Source organism: Conger conger, chromosome 8 (genome assembly GCF_963514075.1).
Source record: "Conger conger chromosome 8, fConCon1.1, whole genome shotgun sequence".
In the NCBI taxonomy this organism is placed as follows: Eukaryota; Metazoa; Chordata; class Actinopteri; order Anguilliformes; family Congridae; genus Conger; species Conger conger.
In genome coordinates, this window is record NC_083767.1 from 13,884,400 (window position 1) to 13,903,969 (window position 19,570).

Genomic DNA, 19,570 nt, shown 5'->3' on the forward strand with positions numbered 1-19,570 from the left:
TCATTTCAACCTTAATTTGGCACACCAATTTCTACAAATTTGCAACTCAATGAGATCGTTGTTAAACGAGAAGTACTTTGGGGTTGGAGTGAAAACCTACAGGACGGTAGATCTCAGGGAACAGGGTGGGGTCCACTGCCCTACACGGCTGGTGTGCACTACATCATGGTTCAGGTTGGTGAAGCCTGTTTGTCAGAGTCTGTTGTCTCTTGGCTGTAACGATTCTTCCTGAAGCGTGACGTTCAGTTGATGACTGCAACTGACCTGCTGCAGTGACATGCCTTCTTGCCAAGTAATAATTCTTCGTAGCTGTAAATACCTCAAAAATAAAGTGAATAAAACAATGCGGTTTTCCTTTTCGGGGAGTTAAGCAGGTTCACCCGAGAACTGTCTGCATCGTGCAAATGGGTATGTGTTCCATCTCTTGGTATTTCAAGGGAGAACATGCTAAAACTTTCATACCTACACATAGTGGTTTAACTTCCTCTTGAGGAGAAAATTCATTATTTCTTCTACCTCCCATGGAAAACTACTTAACTGCAAATGTACTGAAATACACCCTGAATACTGAAAGGGGGAAGGCGTTTGAGCTGGCTATTTTAGCGGTTCCAGGAAGAAATATTTATACGAGACAGAAATTGTATTTGAGTGCCTCGGGGGTGTAAATGAGTTAATCATTAATATATGTAGTGATTCGTATTTAGGGCACATACAATGATTGTGGTTAGCTTGTTCTTTGTGAAACCCCAGTGGATGACAGAGCCAAAGAGCATGAGTAAGAAAGGTTGTTTTAGAACACGAACAACACAACTTTTTTCCCTTAACTTGTTAGCTATAAAACCAAAAAAACAATGTGAGCGGTGCATGTTACTGCAGAACAAATTCTCTCCACAAATTGGTCTTGATAAGGTTTAGAGCAGCACAGAGATTATATAACTTCCTAACCAGTTTTTTTGGCTGCCCTGTTTAAATATTTGTCTACACTTCCATTTATACAGACTGTTAACACCCAACGGCTGAAGAAACTCTTTCCCAAGGACCTATACCTCTCTGGGTGCTAATCCAGTTCATGCTCTTCAAGAAAACCTTTTACAGAACCTGCATGTTCTGTAAAATCACTATATTTAGCAAAGTAGAGCTGTATCAACGAACCCACCCTCTACATTCTGTCCTACAGATTGACTCAAGCCAGAGACCCAAACAGTCAGGGACTCTATGAGTCAGAATCAGCAACTCTGTGAATCCAGCAGCTTAGGGGCTTGTCTGAGACTTACTCACTCAGTTCTGTAACTGAATGATCCACATCTCTGTCTCAACAGATGTTTACAATTCAGTGGAGGAAATTATACTTTATGGTGAGATTTGATTATTAAGGAAGGCCAACAATACAAATTCAGGGCTCAAAATGACACTCAGTTAGACAGGCAAAAATATATTTCAAGAAGCTGATCCTTTCTCCAGATTATTGGTAGACTCGTTCCATCATAGGAAAGTTTTCAGAGGGTCACCGTATTGTGAAATAAGATATGCAAAGAAATGTTTGTTTTTATGAATCTGTAAATCTTTTCCATAGTTTAGAAGGCGTTGGTATTCATGAGCAGTGCCGCTTTAAATTTCTCTCAGAACCGACGCTGACAAAGATGGAGAGAGCGCGAAGGAGACACCCAGACATTTCAATATCTCTCTAAAATACAATGACTCAAAATAATTCAGGAATGCGCGTTTGATTCATTTTTAAGCGGGCGGCCGGCTCCTGGTCAAAGAAACGGCGGGGCTCGCGGAGGGGTTTATGAGACGGAGCGGGCCGCTCGAGAGGCGAAGGGGACCGCGTTTCCCGCTTATTGAATAAAAACGTGTCCGGGCCTAACCTCTGCCAGACACGCGGGCGACTCACTCCGGGAACTATATTACCTGACAATTCCAGACAATTGGGTTTTCCCAGCCACCACTGCGACGCGTCAATCGAATCACCACGCGCGTCTGCTACAGGAAGTACCCCCGCCTCGCAGCCATTATTAAAAGAGCCTCCTCATATGTCGACACGGGAAGGAGCGTCGGAAACGTACTAAGAAATGCATCAAAACCCGCATCTCATCTCGGCGTATTATAATACGGGAGGAACGGCGAGAACAGAGCGAAGCCTTGAGACTCTCTGTTGGTAACAATAAACACGTGCTTACGACAGCAGAAAACAAACCCTTGAATGTTGCGCCGCGCGTATGCGCTCTCCGCGAGAAGCTCTCGACAACAAAGGCGCGTCTCGAAGAAGCAGCTACGCTCGCGCGGGAGCGACAGGGATATCTATCGGGGCCTCGTCCTAATGAGATTCAAATGCCATGTTTTGGGGAGAAGAATAAAAAAAAGTCAGTACTTTAGGAACAAACAAAAAAAAAGAAAATTGAGCCAGCGCGAATCCAAATAGAATTTGCCGCTTGCGGGTCAGGGGTGTAATTAAATTGCCGTCACAAACGAGAGAGAAGAATGAACGCGGTATTTAATGCGGTTACCCTCCCGCGGACGGTCCTAGACTGAAGGGTTTTAGCTAAACTGTGGGGACAGACGGACTGGATTACCCTGTTTATGGAGTTAATGAAGGTTTGTCTCTTTGAGATTGATGAGGACCCGACAGCCTTATCGCTAGACCTCTTCACTTGCAGTGAGAAACATTTTTGGCAGGAAGGAATCTTGGTCCGCATCTTTCTGAGATCTGACCATTTTTTTCCCTGCTGAAGACCCAGTTTTCAGTCTCTTCAAACACACAATTAGATGGTTAAAGATGATTACGACCACCATTTTAAAACAAGAGGAGATATTGCAGGTCATATGCAATGGTTTATTCACAGGAACGGAGGTCGCGGAAAGTTCAGCGCGGGTTCATTTGCAGAAAGAGAACGCGATTTGTGGCACCCACTGTACCACTGAAAATAAACCTGTTTTGCATTTATTTATAACCAACCGCTTTGATTCACTTGAGTCAGCCGATGTTTTTGTGTGTCTGGAGCTCGGGACTTGAACCACAGAAACACAGAGCCAACGGCCTTTTGAGTAAATTTGTCGGGTCTGACTTCGGAATTCAAAAGACGCTCGAGAATTTTTGCAAATGCCACAGTTCTGCGAAGGGAGAGGCTCCGTGGTCTCGTCAGCGTATCCGAGCGCTTCGTCTGTAATTGGCCCCCTTTTCCGTAACACTAACATGCTATCAGACTTTATTACAGCCCATCATGCAGCAAAATCTAATCTTTTATTCTGTTTTCCAATTATTGTAGAGCAGCAGGCTTAAATGAAAGGAGGAGATAATGGAATTAACTTCCTAACTTAGAGCAATTCTCCGTGGCACAATGATCAGATATTCTCCTGGCCTGGAATTTATGTAAATTATATTCATCTATCATTAGTTATTACCACTGCCGCTACATAAAAAACACAGTTTTCTTGAACAATTAGACCTTAAAATGTTGCTTATTAATTAGCCAGGGGACACTAATAGACCCATCATGAATATTTAAGGGCCTCCATTTCACAACATTAAACTTTTGACATTCGTGACAGGAATGCATGATGGGGAAAGGCATTTGTCTCATTCTTCTTTTGTTATTAAGCTGTAACACAATTTTAAATGCCTTGTGTCAAGACAGAGGAAAAGTGAATAGAACACATATTGTCAAATCCATCACTGAAGTGTATTACATCCATTAATACATAAAATAATAACTTTGCTTGTCTACACAAATGTCCCATTCTGGAAGTTGCACTATATTATATAGCAACACACTGTGTTATGCTGTTGTTGAAAGGTTTGGGGGAAAGTCAAGTGAGTGATATATACTGTAACTCAACAAGATAGTTATAATTTTTTGATGGAGATAATGCCATTGCTGAGGATGGGCATAATAAAATTATAAATAAATGAATAAATAAAACACAGGCCACTATGTTCCACTGCTCAGTGTTGAATGATGCCTATTTGCTGCATTTTGCGGCCATTGGCCATTTGGACAAAACACCTGTAGCAGCGATAAACTGTTAAATTCTCAATCTCTCATTCAGTTTAATGCATTAGGCTGGCTGTAGGACAGTTGGCTTGGCTGCAAACATCGGTGAAATTGAGCGAAAAGGCAAACTCCTCTCAAACTGCGTTCCATAATTAAATCACACATTGAGCCGGTAAGCAGATGGCTACTGTTAACTGGTTAATGGCCATCGCTGGGACGACCAATCAATGAAGCTCATTGACAACAGGACTCCGAAATATCCATTTTGAGCATTAACATAAACCTGTAATCACGTATCATGCTAGTTTTGCCATATCGCGTTTAGGATTCTGTGTGCATATGTGCGTATACATAAACCTACACACAGTCACACAGACACTCTAAACAGTTAACCTTTCATAAAGGAAAGGCCCATTCCCACATATTACTTAGAGTTTTCCCAGATCTTGCTCTATCCCCAGATGGCCGGTAAAAGAGGAAGTTCGGTCCACAAACTGCACGGCGGCGTTTAAAAGCTTTACTGAGAAACTCCACCAGCCACACCTTTCTCTGTCCTCTCTTCTGAGAAGATGGCCCTTAATTACAGCAAACAGCACAGAGACATAAGCGCAGACATCTGCCCCGCCCTCCCCATCCGTCATGCCCTGCTCTCCAGTAGCCCCCTGGCCCCCCGGTACCTCCAGTAATGGCTATTTGATGGACCTCATAAAAACAATCCATATATTGACCCGTCCTCTTTTTAAGACTAATTTGCACAGCAATCAATTCTGACAATTCATAGGAGGTGACAATTAGAGGAGGGGAACCCAAACTTATTAAAAATTTAGGCCTACGCATGTTGTTTCCTTTTTGGCCATTTTCAATCACATTTATAAGAAAGAGATTCAGGGGTTACATGTAAATTTTATGCAAGTACGTGTTCGTTGTAAGGTACTGGCTTTAGTATTTAGTGATTTCTCTGTTGTAAAACGGGAAAATGTTAAGAAATCCAGGGTATGTCTAAATGTGTTCTGTTCCGGTGCGTATTAATGAACAAATTATACGAATTATATATGAAAGCATTATGTTCACATAAAGGGGTGAACTCCAGCAGGCCATTTTGACCCTGAATGGCCCCTCCTACCGTGTGTGAGTGTGTGTGTGTGTGAGCGTGCGCGCATGTGTGTCACAGCTTTAATGAATAACACATCATTGCCTGTAATAGTAGAACAGGGTTACTCACCAGAAAACTTCCGAAGGCTGAATTAAATATGGCAGCTGCCTGAAAATACAAACAGAGATTAAGCATTAAACGCAGAGATCTTTGGTGACAAGCCTTTGCATTGTATTTATACTTTAACCTTACAGTACACACACCAGCAATAGGGTTAACTATGTACTACAGCAATATCATTCCGAAATTCAATTCAACAATAACCAAAACAAACTAAATACTTGAGTCTTTTTATGAAACTGACAACCACAGAAGAGCACACCTTATACCCACACAATTTATCAGCAATACTGTGAAAAACATACACACGAAACAATAAAACAAACTTTGACCAGCTACAGCAAAAACAAAGAGTTCAAAGCATTAAACTGCACTCTACAGGAGCAGCAGGCAAAGAAATACACATTACTGTCCATGAACATATGGCAAGATGGCCTTCGCTTACCTATAGGGACCCCAGGACGCCTCAGTCCCACCCCCACCGCCCCACACCCTACCCCAATCTGAGCGAGCAAAGTCAGGTCTGAGCCAAGAAGAAAAATCACAAACGACACACTGTCCTCTGATCGCAGAAAGGCATTTAGTCCCTCCCAAGGACCGGTCAAGCCACGCCAGCCCCTCCAAGAGGGTCATACAAAGAGCGCAAAACGGACGTAAATGAATTACCCAGGACCCCCCTGGCTTGTTGACGGGAGAGAAGAAGAAAGGCGTGCAGGTGATGCCGCGGTCGGCAGCAGGCGGGAGTTTGAATGACGTCCAGACGGCCGGGCGTTTGCCAGGAGACGAGCGGACCCCAGTGCCGACTGCTCCAGAGCGGGGTGTGATGAGACTGAATGTCTAATGAGGCCTCTCGCTCCAGAGAGCTAAGCTTTCTTATTCACCGTCATAATTAATTCAGCCACTTTGATAATTTCATTAGATTATTAGTTTCCAAGACCTATCAATAAATAATGCCCGCTGGATCTGGGCAGCCCTGCACCCACCCACACGCAGACACACTGAGACACAGAAACACAGAGACGCAGACACAGAAACACAGAGACACGGAAACACAGAAACACACAGACGCAGACACACTGAGACACCGAGACGCAGAGACGCAGAGACGCAGACACAGAAACACAGATACACAGAGACACAGAAACACACAGACGCAGACACACTGAGACACTGAGACGCAGAGACACTGAGACGCAGAGACGCAGAGACGCAGAGACGCAGAGACACACAAACGCAGAGACAGATACACAGAGACGCAGAGACACACAAACACAGAGACACAGAGATGCAGAAATACAGTGAGACACAGAGACGCAGAGGCTGAGACAGAGACAGGACACAGAAACGCAGAGACACTGAGACACTGAGACACAGAAACACAGAAACACAGAAACACAGAAACACAGAAACACACAGACACACAGACTGGGACACAGAGACGCAGAGATGCAGAAACATAGAAACACAGAGACGCAGAGACACACAAACGCAGAGACACAGAAATACAGAGACACACAGAGATAGAGACACACAGAGACACAGAAACAGAGACGCACAGAGATACAGAGACACACAGAGACACACAGACAGAGACATGCACACCGACAGGTGCACAACGTACAAACAAATTACATTTTCCCCACACGTAGATTCACACAACACACACACACAGACATACACACACAAAAATCACACAAACAAATCACTCTGTCCCATACAGATTCACACAGCACGCAAACACACACACAGCAGTTTATAAACACACAATTAGACATAATAAGATATGTGCACAACACACATGCAAGCATGTGCACACACGCACACACACCCGGCGACTTCACAGTATATTATGAACTGGGACCGAACATATGGCACTGGGAGAAACAGCAGGACCTGACAGGTAAACAGAACGTCATCCTCCTGGCATCCATTCCATAACCTGCATATCTGAGGGCAGAACGGCCAAAGAGAAAGCAAGAGAGAGAGGCCTCACCCACAGGCGGCCATTTTAAAGCGTTCACTTTCAATTAAGACTCTATACTCTACACCTCCTCTTAACTTTGAGAACAAGCGCAATATTTTTTTCTGGAGCCCTAGTCTCGATGCGTGGAGCCTGAACGCAGTCCTCCGACACGGTCCGGCCTCCATTACGCACGTACCTTTCATCACAGCGCACAGTGCCATTAATACGGCTCTCGCAAGAATACTTCACTCGTGAGAGAAAGCAGGGGGAGAAAAATCAAATGAGGAGCGCCCTTGCAATAACTGCTAAAATATTCATCAGTGAGAAGATGGCTGAATTTAATGACAAGGCCTGCATATGTCAGAGTAAGTCCCCTCGGCCGGCTCACCCAACAAAAGCACACAGCCCGCTTTTCATCATACGATCAAGACCGCTAATGCTCTTGTGCGTTCCCCCACCTTCAATTAGAGGCAGCAAATTGATATATAGGTTAGTCGCCACACCGCAATAAAAAGTCTCTCTTAACAAGTGTTTTAGTCCTGTAATGAGACTGGAAATCTTTTTTCTCTCAGTAGAAAATATTGGCTACTGTTTGCAGTAGTTGTTACTGTTGGTTCTTGAATTGAGTCAAACAGTCTCACTTCATGTTTTAACAAAAAACATAATAGAAGATGTTCAATCTAAATAGAAGTCTAAAAGAGAGAATTGTTTTTGCAGTGCACGTACAGTACTAAGTACACCGATAATGACGCAGTTTTAGATGGATATAATTGTGGCACTTTGCTAAGGTACACAAAGATGTGGAGTTTCGATCGCTTCATGCCACTTCACTCTCACAGTGTACACAGTCCCTGGCACAAGCCATATCTGCAACTGTCAGCAGAACAAGCAGGACGCCCCTTAATGTGAGAATAATTACAGTGAAGAAATAATCAAACAATCATTTCTGTTGCATTTCCACGGTTGGACCACAGCGTTAATTTGACAGGGCGTTCAAAAAGATGGCAAAACAAAATTGGGGGGGGGGGGTACGGTGTATAAAAAGTGTTGTGATTTCAACAGGGTGAAGCTCAAATATGTAAAAAACACCCTTTAATAAAAGCTGAGAGAACAGAGCCAGATCAAGAAAAATTTACAATGAACAAACTGAAAGCGTCACTAAATGACATTCTGCTCCCGTAATTTCAACAGGCACCACTACCACAGAAATGTCTGGCTGTTCACAGTCTACTTCCATATCTTTCAGACATGGACTTACACAGCAAAAGAGCAAAAGACACTTTTCCCTCCACATTTCAAGTCATACCAATACAGTAGCTTTCTGCTGAGAGCGTTCAGCTTCAGAGCCCACGTTTTAAACTGACGTGTCAGAAGACAACGGGTCCCGTAGTTACTGCCGCTTCAGAGAGCGGCTCACCAGCTGTCCCCGGGTTCGGCTGTGGGCCGGGGGAGAGACAGGCGGTGACAGAGCCCGTTAGGCCCGTGGCGTTCCCTTCCCAAAATCCCCCAAGCGCTGACAGACCGAGTCTTCGCTCTGAGGGGTCCGGCTTCGTTACCCCTCCGCCGGCAAGAGGCCTAGCTCTCAGCTCTGACAGCTACACAAATACAAAATGCTGCCGTCTAACTATGCCCGAGCTGGCACATCCGCCCACCTGAACAGATGGGCTTGATCAAAGAGGCGCCCGCCGCGAGCTGGCACTCAGATGCGGCGCTTTACTTCTCCCTGCGCCTGCTGTATGTGACCGGCGCACCTCGTGCTAACGCCTAGCGCAAAGCGAGGTCTCACTTAATGCAGCAGGCCTTTTCTACTGGAACACACGTTAGCACGAATATTAGCTCGTTAGCACGAATTCTGGGAATATTTCTACTAAAATTCCATTGTGATTATCGTGTCTCGAAGTCAAGGCCGTATGCTGATCAGCGCAATTATGTCAAAGTCGCTGGTTTAAACTCGCTGTGCCTTCAAGGCCGTAATTGCTGTAGTAAATATGCGTTACTTACACACTGGCTCTGTTTAATCTAATATAACAATAGGGGACGTTAGACTCCATTTCAACGCCTAACTCAGGGGAACGGTGCAGCCCGACCTGCCCTCCCCACAGGTCCGCAGACGGAGCGGACGCCAGATTCACACAGCGTCCCCGCCCTACAGAGGCCCTTCCCGGGCTCCTCAGAGATCCTCGCGCCGCCCCATTACGGCGGAGCCCTTTGAAGTGTGCGGGCTAATGTAGCATGTAGCGCCGTACAACCAGCCTCAGATCAGCCTGGCAGCGGGCTGTGCCTCGACGGGACGTGAGCCAGCAGCTCTCAATAATTGAATAATCCGAGGGTGCTGGAACTCCGAGAGGAAGCGGTGTGGTTCTGTCAGTCCTTAAACCCACAATACCTTTTTATTTTCACAATAATACTAGGACAGGAATTAGACTGGGCGAGAGTGCACATGCCATGCAGTCTTTGTTTGTCCGACCGAAAGAACAATCACAGTCCTTGGGCTTCGTGTTTTAAAACAAATAGTTTGGATATACAAGCGTGGGGATTTTGCAGGCAAAGTGCAAGCAAGGTGCCAAGCCTGAATCCTGACCATTCAAGGCACAAAATAAAAGACAGTGCCACTTATCTGCAGTCCTCACCATAATTACTACTGTGGTGTGGGGACGCCTTTATGATGTGCTGCCATAAAGTCCGCTACGGAGAGACAGCAGGCCTCAACCAGACCGCCTAAATCACCTCAAAACCCAGGGAGGACCCGAGAAACCAGACCTCCAGTACACAGGGGCGCCGTCACCAACTCTGGACTTCAACGGCATCAAAAACATCGTTTTGGCACCGGTTTTGAAAAATGAAAAATTGGCTCACAAGGAACGCATCCTGTCAGTAATTAACATGAGGCTCGAGAAAAAAAAAAAAGCGAGAGAGAGAGAGAAAACATCAATAAACGAATGCTTGCCCCTCTCTTGTTTGTGAGCATCTGGTTTCAAACACGCTGTCGCACCCTGCAGATGAAAGCTGGGACCGAACGATTAGAGCTGTGATCGGGCTTGAAAAGGAATTTGTGCTGACGGACAGAAGGCTCCGGAATGGGCCGTCCCTATGTTTGACTGACAGGTTGGAGCAAGTGGCAGGTTCAGTCCGGGTGGTGACAGAGGGTTCCCCAATTTTTCAGGAGCCAGCCAGGTGAGAAATGTAGCCAGCTAGGGGTGTTGGCAGCGGGGCGATATGTAGTTCCATTGACATAATTTTTTGTAAAAAAAAAATTGCAATCCTTAAATACAGTATCAGTATGTCTAAAAGTATCCGGCAAACAGAGGTGTGTTGTCGGCCATTTAGCTGACAGCTGCCGCTAGCGGAAGTCCTTGAAATCTCCCGCCATGTCTTGAAATGAACCATGCAGGTACCACGTGACCAAATGTATGACTACAACTTCCTTTTAATGCCACAAAACTTTTGGTAGCAGCAGTGTGGCAAGGTGGTTAAAGAGTTCAGCTAGTAACCAGTGTTGCATGTTCAACTCCAAAATAAGACTTTGCTTTTGCACCCTTCAGGGATGTCCTTATCCGGGAGAAATGTATAGTTTCATTAAATATGCAGATCCGCACACGATGAATATGTAAAATGCAGACTATAGTTATAGTTATAGGGAACCTACCAAAGTGAAATAAATGATAATGCATGTGAATATATGCAACATTATAAAGTAGTATACAATATTATAAAGGACTTTTGTTCATTTAAAATGGCTTCATTGGCCAGACCAGGCTTCACCGAGACAGATCTCTGTGCAAATCTGAAATGTTTGAGACGTCTCCTGTGAATAACAACTTCATTTAATCACACAGAACACACTTCAATGAACCAAACTGTAGGTGGCAGAGGGAGTCACAGCTTAACTGACAGAAAATTTGACTACGTCTAATCAGGGGTCACAGTTCAGGGTTCAGGACGGTGACGTCGACCGCCATTTTGCATACATTTGTGCGTCAGTGAAATTAATCTCCATACAAGGCGGTGGGGGCAGGAAACCCATTCAGGTTCCTCAAGATTCAAAATTGAATCAGGTGTCTGGTCCTCTTAAAGAAATTAAGTTGTTTATGGGAGGGGGCATTTAATGGGTGGGAGGACCACGACCTGCCAAAATTGATGAATGGTAGCAAGGCAGGATGCAGCTGGGGGCGGGGGTCTATGAGTAGGACAATAGCTGTGAATACACCCTGGATGGTACTTCTCAACCACCCTTTCGTCGCCTCGTCAAAAACCCTGCCCCCACCCTCTCCTACCCACCAGGGACCCATTTTCCCCTAACGCAGTTATTACGAAACGTTTATTCAAACATATATTCTGCGGGCGATGACAGCTGATGAAATAAATCTTCGGTCCATGGCGTGTTTCTTACATGCGCGCCCGGTCATTACTGCGCATCAGTCAGGATTCGGGAGGGTTGCGCACACCTCCACAGGCCCGGTGCCTGGCAGTGAGAGTATTTATTACGGTCCCCTCTCCTCTCGATTTAATAATGAACGCCGGCTGGAAAAATCCACTACGCGGGCCTCATTTCACAGGAATTATGACAGGTCTCATTACCTCAACACACAGTGGTAAAAAAGAGACAAGTGTTCTTAAAATGACATTCCACCTCTCCAGAACGTACAACTGCAGCACCTTTTAGCGCAAATGAACAAAATGACCAGGTCTATTACGACTTCATTTGTAATCCTACCTTTACCACCGTTAGTCAGACACTGACATGTAAATGGTAGCCCTACATGCATTACTTTGACGTTTAAGTGATCTGAAGCAGCACCCGATCCAAATTTAAAAGATAATGTGGATGGTGCTTTTACTTTTCAACGCTGAGTGAGGAATTGGAACTGGCCCAGCTAACATGAAACATTTTCACACGTTTAAAACGCGGTATTATAATGCTGAAAAACCATTCAAGTAAAATTGTGTGAAGTTTTTGTATTTGCTGGTGGAGGTGCTTAATTATGGTGCTGTTGTTATGGTATGTTAGGGGAGTATTAAAGCGATTACCACTCATTGAGTTTGCAGCAGACTTATGTAATGAGGTACAAAGTTCATCAAGGTCAGTGGTCAAAACTACTGAACACTGTCAATAAAGGCAATGGAAGTAAAGGGTGAATTAATGTGTGGGTGAGGATTTTCTCTGAATAATTGTCCAATGCAACAGATCCAGACACAAGACCCCTTATACTGTTGGTCACTTTGAGACATGGGTGCTTTTTATACGTTTGTGGCTGTAGATTAAATTTGAATAAGACCTCAAAATGAATCGTCCGTAGACTCAAAATGGGGAGACACAATGCTAACAATGATGAAATGGCATGTTGGAAAGTTATGCGAATGAGAATATGTACAGGTCTACCTAATAAAGTGCTCACTGAGTGCATATACAGCTGTATGCTCAATGCATTACTGTGTAAGTTGCTCTGAATCCGTGCGTCTGCTAAACGCCTGTAATGTAAATGTAATAACAACCTTCAGTCAGTGCTGTTGAGCAGCCAGGAGCCTCACAGAGTGTGGAATGAGAAAACAGTGTTTTGTTCATGTAACCCCGGCGGAGAGGAGAAGCTCTGGAGAAGGGCACTGAAGCCTCAGATTATGAGCAGTGCAGAAGCGCAGTAACAGAGATCAGTCCTCTGCACTCAGGGCAGGGCGTCCGCTCCCCCTACCCATCCCTGTTGATTTCTGCTCAGTATGAATTATTGACCTCTCTGTCCGGGCTCCGCTCATTACTGAGGAAGTGTCAGGCCTGGTTTGCGGTGTGGAGAGCCGGACTCTGGCTCTGGCTCCGGCTCTCTCTCTCTCTCTGAGCCTCACACACGCGCTCCATGTTTAATTTGCGGGCAGGCTCCTGGCTGAGCAGAGGGGGCGTGCGGTTTGGAGGGGTGTAGCTGCTGCCGGACTGCGGGCTACTAGAGGCCGGAGAGGCGGTCCGAGGTTTAACAAAACAAGTCAGGAGTGTTAAAAGATGCAGGCTGCCAGGTGGAAGGAAGCTCGCCCGAGTTTCCTCGCGGCTTGCAGACGCTTGCCGTCGAACTGGCGCTCGCAAAGTCTCGAGTCTCGAAGTTCACCCACGTAGGCCGGACATTAAATTTAAACCCGTCTGACCCACACATGGCTGAGAAATCACATTAATACAAAACCCGTGTGAGAATTCTACAATAAGGGCACCACCGTACCCTTGAAATAAATTAGCAGCCTTTCCAGCCAAATGGATTTTATGATACTTGAGAATGAAGCGCAAGGTGCATTTTAGCTTAAAAAGAAGACAAAATTCCTCTAACATTACACTTAATAATACACTTAATAAAAGATGGCACTATTTAATTACTAAAAAGTAGTAATTAAAAGTAGTAACTAAAATAGTAGCTTTATAGTTATTGAATGGCAGCAATACTATATTTATTTATTTCATTTGAAATCATTCAAATTCAACTTATGTTGCCTACTTGCAGAGAGCTAAAAAATAATTATCTTTTGTGTGTTCAGAAAATAAAAAACACTGTAGGATACCAAATGCTAAAATGGTTCACTTCTAAGCCACTGGCAGAAAACTGGCTGAAAGCTCTGGTCAGGCTAAATGACTTCACCTCCTCCCCAGGATGAGAGGTCTGTAGTTTACAGCTGCGTTCCAGCGCTACGGTGGAGGCGTTTGAACCGAGAGGAGCGAACGACTCCAAACGAGGAGCCTGGCGCGCTCCACGTCTAGGCCTGCGTGGGGATTGTGGGTGACGTTTTTATGTCACGCTGCTGACAGCCTCCTTCGTTTCCCCCGCTCATTTTTGAAGCTTCCCTCATTAGCCGGTGGGATTATATTTAACACGGCTTTGAGCTCATAAAGACAATGGTTTCACAAGGCGCTTGTCACGGCTCACGAGCTCGAAGCCTTTAAAGGACGCGGGAAGGGGAAACGCGGTACGTAACGCTGCCATTTACATGAAATCTCCACCTTAAATAAATCTCTCGACGTACATGGAATTGGAGCAACAACACAAAACCTGAACGCATGACGAGGTGAATAGGTGGCTCCTTGGAATGAGAACAGCGCATTGTGATTACAAGTCTCTGCCGACAACGAGTAACTAAAAGTGAAAAACGCAGATTTACAAAAACATAAATTAACTAATTAATTAATTAATTAACGCAGACAAACCTTAGCTACTCCTATTCTGTTCCAGTAACACCGGGGCTAAACGAAAGGATACCTGTGGCAAACTCAGGGAGGGCCTTCGGCTTTCCCGCAGAAACATCAAACCCATGTCACGGTCCAAGTGCACAGGAGCCTTCTGCTAGCGAGAGGCAGTGGTTAAAAAAAAAAGGGCTTCCTTCCTGTTCTTCAGATGTGCGCTTCAGAGGAGATGACGACGCACTTCAGTCGCCGCGCCTCCATCCTCCCCACGCTCGGCTGCAGCCGAGTATTTACACAGCAATTACCCGCTGATGCCCTTCATCTCGTTAACAGCGGAGGCCCCTCATCTTCTGACACCAGCAGCGCGGCTCTTTCCGACGCGAGCTTTATCGCCGGGGCCCATGACAGAAAGGAGGAGAGAGAGAGAGCCTCTCTGTCGCGTTTAGAGCCCAAAATACAGTTTGATTAAAAACGGCAAAACAAAGAGAGAAACAAACAAACAAATCAAAACGGGCCTTTATAAATGCGCGGGGAAACAGCGGTATGTGGATCTATACCAGGAGGCGGGGGGCGGGGGAGGGAAGACAACAAAGCAGGGACTCCAGAAAGTGGATGATGAAGAACTTTTCCCGCCTACTTCGTGACATTTTCCCGACAGGAAATAATCACATCTTCAGAGTTCCACAGCAGAGGCTTTTAGATTTAATGCAATACACTAAAACTTTATTACCCAAAACGGGTCATTTTGGAACGAAGATTTATTCTCTTTTGCCTTTTAAAATCAGAATTTGAGCACTGCTATTTTAGAAGATTATCCATGGCTGATGCCAAAACTAGGATAGAGTATGTGACTAGCTCATAGATTAGCCTAAATGTCAACTAACTACAGTGTGTGCTTGAAAGAGCATGGGCTCGATTTCTTCAAAACAAGCGAAAATAAAGAATAGGCATTCCTTTTATAGACTCTTAATGGGGTTATTTCATACAGCGACATTTCATCATTCTTGTTTTCCAGGACATACTATTTATTATAATATATACATTAATTTGGTAAACGTGAAAATAGTTGAAACATAATTACTGGCACAAACCCCAGAAATCCAGCCATTGTGCAAAAGCAGAAAAATAATAATAAAATAATTTTAAAATCCTCATGTTACAATGATATGTAATTAAAAATCCGCTTCACCAAGGGCCCCAAAACCTTAACAAATAGGCTAGTCTCCCTCTGAAACCCGCAAGAAACCCTAAATCCCTGCGCGTCTCCTGGGGTCTGCGCGTACAGTCGCCCTCTCTCTCCATATGTTTATCAGCGTGGCCTTTGCTCTCTCTGAAGCCCGATCCCGTGCCCTTTCCATCACAAAGCATATTTCTCCTCTGTCAGAGCGGAGCGGCCCCTAACGACGGGGGAAGCCAGCTGGGAGAGAGAGAGGGGGCAGCGGGCTCGCGCATTAACATAATAATCCGACCGCGCTCCCACAGGCCCTAAGGCCACACAGCATATTAGCTAGGCCCCCTGTGTGGGTCCTTGCACAAGCCGTCTTATGATTTGCCTGTCAACCTGTGGCTCTCACTGCCTGCGAAGAAAAAAAAACAACAAAAAAAAAACTGCTGTACAGTTGATAATAGAACACACTCCCCTGCCTGGTTCTCTAGTGTAAGGCTCCGCGGTTTCAAAGCTTGCTGTATTTGTTAGATACAGTAAAAGTGTTATACTGTAGCAATTTGATTCTTGCGGCTGCTGACATCCCGTGAACAGAATGATCCCGTTGGTCTGCGCAACGCGATGAATAATTAAAATATCTCACTAGTGCGGCTTTTTATCTAATGGTGCAAAAGGAGATTACGTGCAATCTCCAGTGGTCATGAGAAGAAACACAATGTTTCTTGTAGATGGCAGACCCCTTACTGCACACATGGCAAGTACTGGCCATATTTATGGACATTTCTTTATCTCCATGAAGACAAACAGTATCTATTTGTTATCAGTATACTATGCACTGACCACGTTTTATCTATGCATTATTTATCAACTTATTATTATGGGGGAAAGTACGATATTGATGCAGATCATAATCATACAGTGGCATCATTTCAGAAAAGCCTAGAAGGATACCCTAGCCTAGTTGTTTTTGTACCGACATCATTTCCGTAGGAAAATGACATTACATAACAGGCATTTGGCAGACATCCAGAAATGAATTCCACTCTAGTTTATTATTATTTTTTGGAACACTGTGACCACAGGATGAGGTAAATGGTAAATGGTTGGCATTTATATAGCTTATCCAAAGCGCTGTACAATTGATGCTTCTCATTCACCCATTCATACACACACTCACACACCAACAGCGATTGGCTGCCATGCAAGGCACCGACCAGCTCGTCAGGAGCGAATGGGGGTTAGGTGTCTTGCTCAGGGACACTTCGACACAGCCCGGGCGGGGAATCGAACCGGCAACCCTCCGACTGCCAGACGACTGCCAGACGACTGCTCTAACTGCCTGAGCCATGTCGCCCCCCTCACCCCATCACCACACAGGTAGGATGCTCCAATCAGGAACCAGACAGCATTTCCAAAAATTCTATGACACACCACTTTGCTGCTCATGGTATAACAACATTCAGTTAGCTGAAATATTCTGGCTTGCATTGAATCCAACAACAGAAAATATGCCTCACTGTGCACACAGCCCATCAAGAGATAGCATGTGTATAGAAAGCTGAAGACCAAGGTCCTTAATCAATTGACTTCTACCATTCAGAACTTGTGCTACACACAAGGACAGTGAAGCTGTCCTCTCTCCATAGTTCCCACTCACTTCACTAGAACTTGTATCCTTGTATTTTTGAGGCATGGGTCAGATAACCTCTTCTTCTTTGCCTTTCTATACCACTTCATGGGACATATTACCACCTCTTTGCTAAGTGATCCTTGAATAATTTGCCATGCAAAGGCCAAAACAGCCCCCGTAAAAGGTATGGTGAGGGAAGTAAATGCAAACAAGGAAGCAGGTGGGGCAGCAGGAAGATTAACGTAATTTTGTTCCACAGAAAGAAATGTGAACTTGCTACTCTTCTGTAATCTCACCGCAAATTAATATTTCAACATGGAATGGAATAATTCACAGGTGGATCTAATACTGGATATTGTGGACCTTTAACCCTTTGAAGAGTAGAGCTTTGTTCGAAACATACTAGCATACTACTAATAGCTCAATTTCAGGCTGATTTTCATTTAAATGTAGTACCAATAGTATACCGTTTCAAACACAGCCTTGGTTTTTTGGAATGTTTTGTTGAAATTTTAAGTGTCAGTGTTCTAGAACTCTTTCACTTTCAATGAGCAGTAGTGATAGTTACATCAGCATTAGAATGTCCGGCTAAGAACATTCTGCTCACATATTTGTAATCTCACACCTCAAAGGGTTCAGCCCTCAAAATTAGTTAAGGGGGACCAAACACGCCGCTGGAAAGAGAACGCATCGCCCTGCCCAGCGGAAGTTAATAAAGAAAGGCACGCCGGCCCCCTTAATAAAATCGCCGGCGGGTTGGCGCAGCAGACAAAACAAAAGAAGAAGAATGACAGCGCGGGCCTGCTTGATGCGGGAGGAGCGGAGGGTACTGGAGGAAGCAGCAGTGACGCACTGCAGACGCCCGGCGAAAGGCCCTGCAGAGGGGAACGTCTCCACACACAGCCTGATCAAGCGGAGTGGCAGGCCTCCGCCCGCCTCCGCCCCCACGGGGAGCCCCTCCTAATTGGCGGAGAGGGCAGCTTAGAGCCCGTGCCCGCCCGCTCCGAACTCTCCCAGGACCCCCCACACCACACGCCAATTACTGCCAATTGTGTAGAGGGGTAGTTGAGATGTGGACAGTTGTCCACCAGGAATACGTGCCCGGGACCAGCCGGTATTAACTCAATCCTTACCTCAGGAAGGGCTTCGGAGAAGGGCCCCGCTGCCACCTCCCGGAACGCCGGCCGCGGATGGGCTTCCGGACGGAGGCTTTCCGACCTTTCGATCGCGGCACCGCGTGGGGTCGTGAAAACGGGAGCGGAGAGAAGCTGCAAATGAGCTTTTCGGGATGCGCTTTAAGCCTGCCATCGGAAAGGCTTTCGGTTCAAGCTGGAGGTTCAGGATGAGCGATAAAAGAGGGAATAGGCCATTACTGGCACTTCAGCAAGGGCTGACTGTACATACATTATCCATTAAGCGCTTACCCCGGTTAGGGTCAAGGCCAGCCTGCAACCTTGCTTAGCAGGACTGAGTAAGTCTGTACTCCATGGCCCATTCAGCTCACCTCAACTATTATTTACAGTATGGTCACTAGAACAATAGCATTATCCAGATGAAGAGAAAACAAGGAACCAAAAACAGTACTTGGTGTACAGCACAGCGGTGGACAGGGAACAGGTTTGTAAAGGATGCAGTATAGCAATTCAGTTACTCATGGAAACACTAGTTCCAGTCACAATGATTCACCTCTTAAAACATGAATACGCATTGATTATCAAATGCATTGCACATTGTTTTTTAATTGTATTTGAAAAAGAAACTCAGGACATATTCATTACAGAAAGATAATGACTTGGCACTGTGCATTCAAAACCAAACAGATCTTTTTCAAGGAACCTGAAACCTTGAAAAAGAACCTGGAAGTCAATTCCACATTTCAACCGGTGTGTGTTGGCATTTTGGACCAGACTGCTTTACACATAACATCTGTAGTCACTGAAGCAGAAGTCTATATGACCACAGGTATGCACTCCAAGCCTTAGCTCAATATTGAGTGGCAGTCCCAGTGGCATTCGCCATGCAGCTGCCCTTGTCAAATACACCTAGATCAAGGGTCACTGCTACTGCATGAAAAAGGAAAGTCAACATTAGCCTGTGCTGGAGCTTGTGTACGCACCCATTTTAACAACTGGATCTGCACTGTAATCTGGTAATGAGGCACAATTAAGCACACTGACTATTAAATGAGAAACTAAGGGCCCTTTCCGTTCATGAATTCATTGGTTTTTAATTATACAAAGTGCCGGAAGACCAATTTAAACTAGATCTTCCACACAATGAAGGACAAAAGAGTATTTAAAAGGTATATTATTACGTTATTAGAAGTACTTGTGCAGGAGAAGTTTGAACAGCTAGTTAGGATAAATTCAAACTAAATTAAACAAAACTGAATGACTGCATTGCAATGACAGCATTCAAAGGGTCATTCGTCACAAACGGCAGCACAAACAGTATATGGGT

At 45.1% G+C, this 19,570-nt stretch overlaps 1 protein-coding gene across 5 annotated transcripts in view; it reads right to left on the reverse strand.

Moving 5' to 3' along the window:
* The window catches only part of slc10a7 (solute carrier family 10 member 7), a 93,258-nt gene that overhangs the window by 63,912 nt on the left and 9,776 nt on the right, over positions 1 to 19,570 (reverse strand). For all 5 annotated transcript variants that reach the window (XM_061252351.1, XM_061252354.1, XM_061252353.1 and 2 more), the window contains exon 5: positions 5,215 to 5,253. In XM_061252351.1, the coding sequence (XP_061108335.1) occupies positions 5,215 to 5,253 (39 nt within the window). The remainder of the gene's footprint in view (positions 1 to 5,214; positions 5,254 to 19,570) is intronic.